At 51.5% G+C, this 10,500-nt stretch overlaps 1 protein-coding gene across 1 annotated transcript in view; it reads left to right on the top strand.

Annotated features, from left to right (window-relative positions):
* Positions 1–1,442: 1,442 nt before the first annotated feature.
* TMEFF2 (transmembrane protein with EGF like and two follistatin like domains 2) overlaps positions 1,443–10,500 on the top strand; it is a 124,892-nt gene continuing 115,834 nt past the window's right edge. The window contains exons 1-3 of the mRNA XM_066189598.1: positions 1,443–1,750; positions 3,163–3,272; positions 9,030–9,159. Coding sequence (XP_066045695.1) covers positions 1,570–1,750; positions 3,163–3,272; positions 9,030–9,159 — 421 coding nt within the window. The 5' untranslated portion in view covers positions 1,443–1,569. The remainder of the gene's footprint in view (positions 1,751–3,162; positions 3,273–9,029; positions 9,160–10,500) is intronic.

The raw sequence follows: 10,500 nt of genomic DNA, 5'->3' as shown, positions 1-10,500 counted from the left end.
GCGCTTCCCTGCTGCCATCTGCAGAAATCGATCCGATCTTTTATTATTATTATTATTATTATTATTATTCTCCAATCTAACGCGTCCTTGTCGCGCCGGCCGCCCCATCCCGCCGGCAGCACGGGATGCTAAGCGCCGCTCGGGGGCCGGGGGTCCGATTTACCTGCCGGGTGTCTGTCGGCTTGGCTACGCCCGGGCGCCGAGCGGCGGCGGGCCCGGAGATGCGCGGAGGAGGGGGCGAAGTTGGGCCGCCCCGAGCCCTGCGGCGGGGCCGGCGGCTCCCAGCCCCGGCCGCGGGCAGAGGGTGAGGGGGACACTGCTGCTGTGCTCCCGCCGCCCCGGGAGCGAGGGGAGTTCCCCCCGACCGTCCTGGCTACCGCCTGCTAAAACTAAAGCCCCAGATAGGAGGAGGGAGGAGGATCCGCGGCGCAGGGCGCAGCGGGGGAGGCGGCTCCCGCAGCCCCGTGGCACATCGCCGGCTGGAGGCGGCGGGATGCTGCTCCGGGGCTGCGCTCCGCCAGCCTGCCTTAGGTGTGGGGGGCAGAGCAGCCCTCCGTGCCAACGTGATGGTGCATTTTCCTCCGGCTCCGTCGCGGGGATGGCGGGATGGTGCCGCAGCCCGACAAGACCTTGGCCACTGCCTGCCGAGGCTGGGCGAGATCTTCCCTCTCTCTCTTCTCCCTGCTTTCCCCGCAGTGCTCGTTTCTTCCCCTCGTCACCTCTCCGGCCCTGTGCCCGCTCCAGACCCCACGAGCCGTGACGGTGTTTTATTTTCCTAACGTCGCAGCCGCGCGTGATTAAATACCGGCACTCGGGCGCGCGGTTGGCAACTTCAGCAGCGCCCGTGCGCTGTGTGCGGTGTGTGCGCGCTGTGTGCGGTGTGTGCGCGGGGAGGGTGTCACGGATGTCCCTGCCCGCGGGCGCGCTTGCCACCTGCGGCTGGCGGCCGTGCGCGCACATGTCTGGGCGCGGAGGGGCGCGGAGAGGCGCGGCGCTGCCCGCCCCGCGCCCCGTCGGGGCCGGCGCATCCCCGCAGCCGGCGGGACGGCGCCCGCGGGCGGAGGGGCGCGGAGCGCTGCCCGCGGCCCCGCCGCCCGGCCCGGCCCTCCCGGCCCTGCCCTGCCCCGGGCGCTGCCGCGGGGCGCAGCGGCTCCGCCGGCCCCGCCCGCCGGGCCCCGCAGCCCGCTCGGCCAATGGGGGCGGCGCGGCGGCGCACGTGACGCGGCGGGCCGGGACCTGCTGCTTCCCCCGCGCAGAGGGATGCGGGCGGCAGAGCGGGGCAGGCGGCGGCGGCGGCGGCTGCGCGGCGGCGGCCCCTCCGCGCCCTCCCCCCGCTCCCCGCCGCCCGGCCCCTATGGCAGCCGCTCCCCGCCCCGCCGCCGCCCGCACCCCCGCGCCGCCCCGCCGGGCTCCGCCGCTCGCTCCAGCGTAGCGCCCGGCCGCCGCTCGCTGACCCGCTGCCGCCGCCGGCCGGGGCCCCGGGATGCCCAGCGGCCCCGCCGCCCGTCCCTGCCGCCCGCCGCGCCGCCCGGGGGGCACGCCGCCGCCGGAGAGTTGAGTTAGGAAGTCATGGTGCCCTGGGAGCCCTCCCCGCCCCGGCAGTGCGGCGGCGGCGGCTGGACGCTCTGCGACTGCTGCTGCTGGCTGCTGCTGCCCGCCGTGCTGCTCGTCCTCGCCCGCCCCGACAAGCTGGCGGCCTTCCCTACCTCCTTAAGCGACTGCCAGACGCCCACCGGCTGGAACTGCTCCGGTAAGCACCGGAGCGCCCCGCGCCCGGCCCCGCCGAGCGTCCCGGCAAGCCCCGCCGTGCCCCGCCGGGCGCTCGGAGTTGCGCGGACGAGCCCGGGGGAGGCAACTTCAGAGGGCGATGCCGCGTCCCCTTGAATGCACGGGGATAGCGAAGGCTAAAAGTCCTGGGCGTCGGGGCTCGCCGCCGCCGTTCCCGGTGCGACCGCAGCCCCCGGGGCCCCGCTTGTCCCCCGCTCCGCGGCGCCGGGCGCGGCAGCCGCGCCCTCCGCCGGTGCGGGCGGCTCCCTGGGCGCAGAGCGAGCCCCGGCCCCGCCGGAGCGCGGCTCTGCGCCGGAACGGGGCACTCGGCGCGCGGCTGCGGGAGCGGGGAGACGGGGCCGCTGTGCGCATCCTGCGGGCGGCTCTTTCCGTGCGCACCGAACGGAGAGCGGATCGGGGTATCGGCGTCGCGACACCGGGAACCCGCTGCCTGCCCCTTAAAGTCGGGCTGACCTTTGTAACGGGTCTCCTATGTAGGTCAGCAGCCGGTCCTTCTCCGATACGTAAAATAATTCGGAAATTGGACTGTAGTAGCTTTCTAAGGGAAAGAGCGTTATTTGGGGTACTGCGTGCATCGCACATGACGTGTTAGATCGGGGTGAATTTGCGCTGTGAGCTCTTCGTTTTTAACATGTAGCGATACGGTTAAGAGCACTCGGATGTTTTTTTTAAAAAAATCAATGGATTCAGATCTTAGTGGGTTTGGAGTCTGATATAGCTGTTTTGTTTCGGATCTGGCCACTCGCTGTTGGAGTGGGAAGTCAGCTAGCAAAATCTGAAATTCATGCTTGTATTCGTGAACTGAATCTTCAGTCAGATCTGTTGGTTTTTCCTGGAGAATCTGAAGGCAAAGAGCTCGGTTCACTCAGCGGCTCGTGGGGAACCTGGCACTTCTCCTGTTAACTTAGAGGTCATCAATCTTCATTGGGATCAGGCAGACCATCACAGAAAACACACAGCCTGTTTGTCTTTATTATTGGGGGCTTTGTTGTGTCATGGGCTGGAGAAATTCCAATTTGGACTTTTGTCCAACAGATTTGTTATCGGATGGGGATAAGTTGATGACATTTCCAACCCAGAGCCATGAAATTGCATAATTACCGGGTGACTTTTGAGGAAACCGAGTCCGTGAAATAGAAAAAAAAAAAAAAAAAAAGTGTGTGAGGTAGTGGGGAATAAGAACTGAGAGAAACACCGAGGGAGAAACAAGAGGAAAAGTGAAAAGCGGAGGACAGGGAAGGACAAAAGGAAATCTGGACTCTGTCAATTTCATCAACAAGGTTATTGTGCTGTGTGCATTAAAATGCGATCATCCCATATAGTTCCTCTCGCTAGTCCAAAGCTGACTTTTTTTTCCCTCTCTTTGCATTTGAGGTTACGATGACAGAGAAAATGATCTCTTTCTCTGCGACACCAATACCTGTAAATTTGATGGGGAGTGTTTAAGGATTGGAGACAGTGTGACTTGTGTCTGTCAGTTCAAGGTAAGGAGATTGATATTTCGTTCTCTAATTCACTAATGAGAATACAAATCAAGGCTCTCCCTTTATAGCCTATCACTTGGCAATTTATTTCTCTATGTGCAGAGAAGTTAGAGGGAAAACCTGACAGTGTACGTAAAAGCTGGCAGGAGAACCAACTGGTGTCAAGAAGACATAAGTTTCTCTGGGAAAATGCAGATGCTGTGGCTTTAAATGTCCCTTCGGGTCTGCAGTTCCAGGTTGTGCCTTTCTGATTTTTCATCCCTGCCCTTTTAACGAGGATTTAGAGCCCTTTCTAAATTCATTTCTGATACAGATCATGGCTTATTGTATTCGGAGTTCTGATCTAGTTAAAGAAATGGATCTGTAATGTGCTTATGCAATATTTTCAGGAAGGGCTGCATAGTGACAATGCTTCTGCCTGTTTATCTGCCCAGCTGATCAGATTAAGGAGCAATCCCTCTGTTCCAAAATGATGAACTTCCTTTAGGTTTTATATAGTTTTAGGAGAGCTGTTACTAAGTAGCAAGGGGTTTTCCTTCTATTTCCTCTCTCTTCCTCTCTCAGCTACATCTGAACCTCAGCCCTTCTCAGAGTCAGACGATTTCGTTATGAAGGATTCCATTTAATGTTTTAGCTAACTCACAAAACAGCTGGTCTTTAAATAATGACCTGAATAGAAACTGCACAAATTAAAGGAGTTTAAAGCATGTACCAGCACAGGGTTGTATGTATGTTTACGCCCCAATGTTTTTCTGCATTTTAATGTGGATTGGTGAAGTTGTGAAACTTACAACGATGATTTGAGTGTTTACAGAGCAGGCCAAGTAGTGCGCAGCTCAAGATCGTGCACATCTGTAATGACTGTGTTAATATTGAGCTTTGATAGACCATTCACATTAAAGCATTGCAAGTATCATTTATATTTCTAGAGCCAAATGTGCCATCAGAGATAAAACCCAAGTGATAAGTTCTTTCATTTTAAACAAAGAAGGGATTTTCTCTAATGAGAGCAAGACAGTAGTTCTTAAATGCTTGTGTTTCCCATATTGGAAGGGAATTCATATTGACCATGGGAGTCTTTTATTCTGTTTGGAGTTTGCATGCAATCAAAAATTCAGCGTGAGAATGCTGTTTTGAGCATTTGCCTTGGCTCAGCATATGCAGTGTTACAAGGGTTATGGTCTGGTCTGCTTTCTCTTTCTAGGAAAAATCTGTAAGGCAGTGAAACCTCTGTGCTTTGTCCCATTGCCTGGTGGTAAGCCAGGGCAGATGTTGTGCCATGGGCCTGGGGCAGTTAAAGCAGCCACTGATAGTGCTTGGGTCTTGTCTTTGGTCCCTGTTTGGTGTTGCCATTTGGCATAAAGCAGTGAACTCGTAGCCTGGAGGGTGCAAATTCAGATGTTGCCATTGGCAGGGAAGAAGGCATTGGGAGCGCTAATTTCCCAAGGCAGCAATGCTTGGTGATTTGGGGTAAATGAAGCTAGGTAAACCTCTCCAGGCTGTGTGGTTCCCTCCTTGAGAGGTGAACAGTCTAAGTATGCTAAGTTTAGCAGTTCTGTAGGGGGCAGTTGAAACAGATTTAAGGAAATCAGGTAATTGGTAATATGAATATGCAAATAAGATCAAAAGAATGAGTTGGGCCATTGTGGGCCCAATCACTAGGAAACGAGTCAAAATCAACAGCAGTCTTTGGTTTCAGTGGCCTTTGTACCAGGCCCTGTAAACACTCAGAGCTCTCTGTCTTGCTGTGAGCCCTCTGTGGAGCTGCAGGGCTGGCTGTGACCTTGGAGGGCACATTACCTGTGGCTGATGCTGTGCCAGCGCTGCCAAGGGCACTCTGCTGCCGGGGCTTCTCTACTCAGACGCGAGCGCTTTGATACAGGCAGAGCTTGGGGGGATGTCAGCTTCTCTTGTAACATCAGTGGACAGTGTGACAAGCCAAAAAGATACGCCACTGGAGTAGAAAATTAATTTTTGGTGTGGTGGCTGAGTGAGGCAGAGCTGGCCAGGTAATTTATGTCATGCCTAAGGGGGACCCCCATCAGAATTCCCGGCTCCCATTTCAGTGACAACTCTTTGTGGTGATAGTGAGCAAATCAATAGTAGATTCCTCATCACTATAACTGCATTTTATGTCTTCTTCAGAAATTTGAGAGAATAGATAAGGATAGAGAGCTCATTTAGCCTCCGTACTGATGAAAAGTTCTGAGCTGACCAGCCTGTGTCTTGAGGGGCTGAGAACACTGGAGAGCAGAGCTTTTGCAGTCTTTGTTTGGGTTTGTTCAAACCAGAATTACAGATGCTTCATGTCAGCCCAAGTAGAGTTAAAATTAATTTATTTTTCTTTGAAAGGATGATGATCGGACTGCTCTGGAACACCCAAGTTAGACTTCCAACTCTGGAGAGCCAGCAGGCATGTGCTTGAAAGAAGAGGTTCACGTTGGCTGGTTCTCTTGTCGCAGTCTACTGTGACGCCTCTCAATGAGACATTTATTTTATTGAAAAACACCATGGCCCGCTCTGATCAGGAGATGCAGACCCCCATCCCCTGTGCAGGACAAGCCCAGACTTTGGTGCTGGCAGGGAGGGAAGGCACTAGGACAATGCTGGCTCCAGCAGGAGGGCTGAGCACATGGGAAACCACCAGCCCTTCTCTCCCTCAGGCTCAGTGGGTCCAACAGAAGGTGTAGAGCTGTGCCAGCAGGCATGTGGTTGGAGACATGGCTTGCCGGGGTCTGTACCTGTTAGCCCGAAGCCATAGGTCTGGCTGCTGGGCTCTTCCCTCTTGCATTTCATGCCCATATCAAAATAGTATACCAGGCATTTCCATCAGTGTCTTTGCTCTTGAGTTACCAAGCCTGTGGACAGTCACTGGTTTTTTGGGGAGGAAGGAGTCCCGCTTTCATGCATGTTGAGTCTTCCGCGTGCTTCAGTGTTTGTGGGGCTACAACATCACCTGTGCAACTTCCAGCTTTGTTATATTTCTGGAATGTATTTTTGTGCTACTTGGTTCAAGATGCGGGTGGTGTTTTGGGAGTATTTGATCCATGAGAGTAGGAGGAGGTCAAGCTTTTAGTGGTGTTACCAGGAGGAGGAGTTACACAGGTTCCCATTATCTTTAGGAAACAAACAACCTGTTTTCAGTGCTCAGCACTGATCCAAAGGCTCCCAAAGATGGTTTGTCCCTGGCTGTGACAGTGGGGACTCGAGGCTGAAGGTGCTGAGGAAGGCAGCCTTTGACTGACACTTGATGGAATTGCATGAGTCCATTTCCCCTCTCTACAGCTGTATTTTAAAAACTGGTGTGCATAAGAGAAGTGGCCAGTGTGGTGCGGTGCTGCTTGGTTTAGTGGGACTTTTGACATGGATTTCCCTGAGGCCTTGCTCAGCCCTTACTTGGGAATGAAGAATCATTCCTACATCTAGGGGCTGGTCCATTCAGCCCTAAACCAATGACAGAAACACGTTACTGGACTGAGGGAACTGACATTCAACACCTGATATTCTCCAGCAGTAGCAGGGAGTATTTTGTGGTCCTGATGAGCTGTGAGCACAGGGTTCAGCCTGGGCAAACACAGGAGTCTAGCTCTGGTGGGTTAGGAACCACCTGGTGACTACCATCACAACCTTCTCATCAGTGGTTTTGTTTTCATTCCTTGGTAACTTCCACTACAGTTTCCAGCTGAAAGCCAAGGCAGGATCCATATGGAAGACATCCCTCCGTTTGCTCCTTCTGACTCCTGCCTCTTCCATCTGAATCCTAGTTTTTCAAAAGTGCTGGTGGGTAGAGTGGATTAATACTTCCTGGGATCCTGGCATCTCTCAAATGTATTTTAAATTGCCAACCTTTGTAAGAAGTTCCATCCTGACTCACAGCACTCCTTTCTGTGGTTTGGGATTTCACCATTTATATGTGGGGCTGTCTGGCCTTTCAGATCTGCAGCTGAGCCGGTGTCAAAGATGGTCCCTTGCTCTGGGCGAAACCAGCGGAGGAGCTGCCTTTGTGTTTCTCAGGCGGAGAAGTTGCCACTGTGTTTCTTGGGCAAAGAATCCAACCTTGTTTCTACATGTAACAAAGCCGGTTGAGGTACTCCAGGCCAAATTCCTCACAAATCCTTGGGTGACAAGCAGATATTACACCTAAAGCAACCAGGATTTGATGCTTCATGCTTTAAAAAATATGCACGATTGTGTTAATTGTCCTGGTTATGTATTCCAGATCAGCCTCTAGCAATTGCTGTTGAGCTTCTGGATGAAGTTGGCATTTTATGCTTGAAACATTGCTCAGATTTGGAACATAATGGTGAAAATAGCCTAGAAACATTTTTAATCAACAGTTTAAAATCTCTGTGTGGAGGAATGCTCCGTGAGGAGCAGAAGGAGAGGATTTCTACTGTTGTGGTTGCTGTTTTTCGTCCTTGTTCTGAGGGAAGAGGGTGCTGGGGGTGGGCAACATCTTGGGAAGATTGAAGAGAATACAATGCAAAAGGAAAATGTCATTCGTTTTGGCCCAATCAAAATGTCACTCTGACCAACTATGAATAATTTCTTGGCAGCTGCTCTGTGTGGAGGCCTGCAATTAATGCAATCTATGCAATTGTTTGTGCTAATCACTTCTGTAGTCATTCAGTTTAAAGCGTTTTTGACGTTAATATCCCTGATATTTCAGTTCTGGATTTTGCATTGTGCCCAACAAGCACACCTCAGACACGTTGTGGCGTAATACAGCCTAATAGGATGTACGATTTCTTCTAAATTTTTACTTGGATTTAGGCAGAGGTGAGCATTTGTAAATAATAATTGTGATCATTCCATTTGTTCTAATTAAACAATGAGGCATACCAGGAGTAGGGTAATCACGAGATAATCATATCCCTGGTATAATTGCCATGTACAGGGCACATCCAAGTATTTCTAAGCCTTCAAGCATGATTATCTTGTGATAACTGCACCCGTAGGTTGCCCAATTTTCGGTATAAAATGAAATGATTGGTTTTTTTGAATGAACGAGACGGGGCAAAACTGCCTTCCAGTGGCAGAGGAAATCAGGCAGAGCTCAGCAGGAGTTTGAACCAAAGCAGGGAGTGCATGGTGTGAGAAACTTCTGCACTGGCTGAGCTCGCTGCAGCGCTGCCACTCCTGCCCACTGGCCACCATGGGGAGAGCTTGGACCTTTGTGGAGCATCCCAGCTGCAGCTTGCCAGGAACAGAAATGTCTGTGCAGAAAGAGGGATGGACTTTGATCCTTGGTGTCTCAGAAATAATCCCCCTCTGTCTAGTTGGAGCCTGAACAGTTAGACACACACTTGTGTGTGTGTGCAGAACTGCGTAGCACTGCAGGTGTGTGTGTGTGCGGGAGGAGGGGAAGAGAGAGCCTGTTCATTACTATTTGTCTGGAGCCATCCAATGGAAACACAGGAGCTGTTATTGCAGACGTGAGGAGTCATTTGCCTTGCCCGTATTCCTTCCCTGGGAATGCCCCCTGCTCCTGCTGGCAGTGAGAGACCTCTTTGGGGCACTTACTGAACAACTTCGCCCATTCAGGTTACCTTTCCCCTAATCCCTTCAAATCTGATTTTTCGTTTTAAAAATACCTCTCCCCTGGTAGCTGTAAAGGTGAGAGAGGATTGTCAGTGTCTCCCTCTCTGCTGTTTCCCTAGGCAGGGAGCAGGGTGTGTGTGTGTGGGGGCACCCAGATGGGTGCTGTGCCCCCTGCTCGTGTGACTAACACTGCTGCTCTCTGTCCCTTCCCATCAGTGTAACAATGACTACGTGCCCGTGTGTGGCTCCAATGGTGACACCTACCAGAACGAATGCTACTTGAAACAGGCTGCCTGCAAGCAGCAGAGTGAAATCCTGCTGGTGTCCGAGGGATCGTGTGCCACTGGTACGTATAACTCACTCCAGGCTGGCCCTGCCCCCCAGGAAAACAGCCTGGGAATGGCAAAAACCATTTGAATTCTTGCTTTGAGTTCATTACTGGTTAATTCTTTGCAGTTTGGGGAATGAGAAGTCGCTGCCATCCTTCCATTTTAAGTAATTTACTATAGGCTCGCAGTTCCTGATACACAGTACTCCTGGCACTGTTTGGAAGAGTTCAGCACAGAAGTAAATTCATTTTTTTTCATTTGTATCTTGTGCTCCTAATCATCCTGTGCTCTACGCTTCTGAGCTGTTACGACAAGTGAACTGGTAGCAGATTAAGTGAGCAGATGTCTGATAAATGGGCATCTGGATTACCACAAACCTCTCCATAATCTGGAGAGAGAGGACGGGAGCGTTATTGCCTGCAATCCAGTTTCTTAGGTTTTTCCTTATCCTTGTAGGGCCAGATCCCCAGCTGGTGTGATTCAACAGACCGCTGGTTGTAATGAGCCCTGCCAATTCATACCAGCTGAAGATTTAGTCCAAAGCACACATAATGAACAGGTCTGTGCCACAGGTGTCTTGTTCTGGACTTGAGAAAACTGACTGGCATGTGAGGCAGCTTGGCTCAACTCTGAGCCTTGTGAGCTGTTTATATCTCAGCTTGTATGAAAACAGCTAGAAAGGTGAATGAGCAAAATCTGTCAGGAGAACCAAGTTGCTTATGTGCAGGAGTTCTTGATGTTTTTCTTTCGTGCTCGGGATCTGTTGGAGGTGGGCAGTGAAGTTAACTTGAAAAGAGCAGGAGTAAGCCTTTGTTCTTGAGAGAGTTCTTTAAACTTAAAGCAGAATTTTTTCTTGGCTGAGGATGGAGGAGTCAATAAAAAGTACATTAGACAAACTTTTTTCAGTGCTGTAATTTCATGTTTCATACACCTGAGAGAAAATAAACTCCTTTCTTTGGAAATGTTGTTCTTCTGTGAAGCTGTTACCTGACAATTTTCAAGAAGAAAAAAACATATGCTGCAATTTTTTTGTCCATAAATTGGTATTAAATGGAGCTTGGGCTGACAAAACCTACTGTGGTGTAGGATTTGTTCAACTTAGTAAATTCTCTCAGCACAGCAACTGGTCTTTTTTGGTTCAAACTTTTTGATTAAAGGGGTAATTTCAATGCATTGCTACAACTTTCCTGAAACTTGCTTGCCTGCTGGCAATGACTGTTGGCAGCGTTCTCTTGAAATACATTGTGGACTTCAGAAACAGAAGAAAAAGAAACCCACTGTTTCCTGAAGTCTTGATCAAGGCCTTTGGGGTTTTTTTTTTCCTTCTCCCAAGGAGAAGCTCAGTGGAGAAGGGAACA

Source organism: Chamaea fasciata, unplaced genomic scaffold, assembly GCF_029207755.1.
Source record: "Chamaea fasciata isolate MVZ Bird 193981 ecotype frontalis unplaced genomic scaffold, bChaFas1.0.hap1 SCAF_8, whole genome shotgun sequence".
Lineage (NCBI taxonomy): Eukaryota > Metazoa > Chordata > Aves > Passeriformes > Sylviidae > Chamaea > Chamaea fasciata.
Note: the sequence above shows the minus strand (reverse complement) of the source record. Positions and strands in the feature narration are given on the sequence as shown.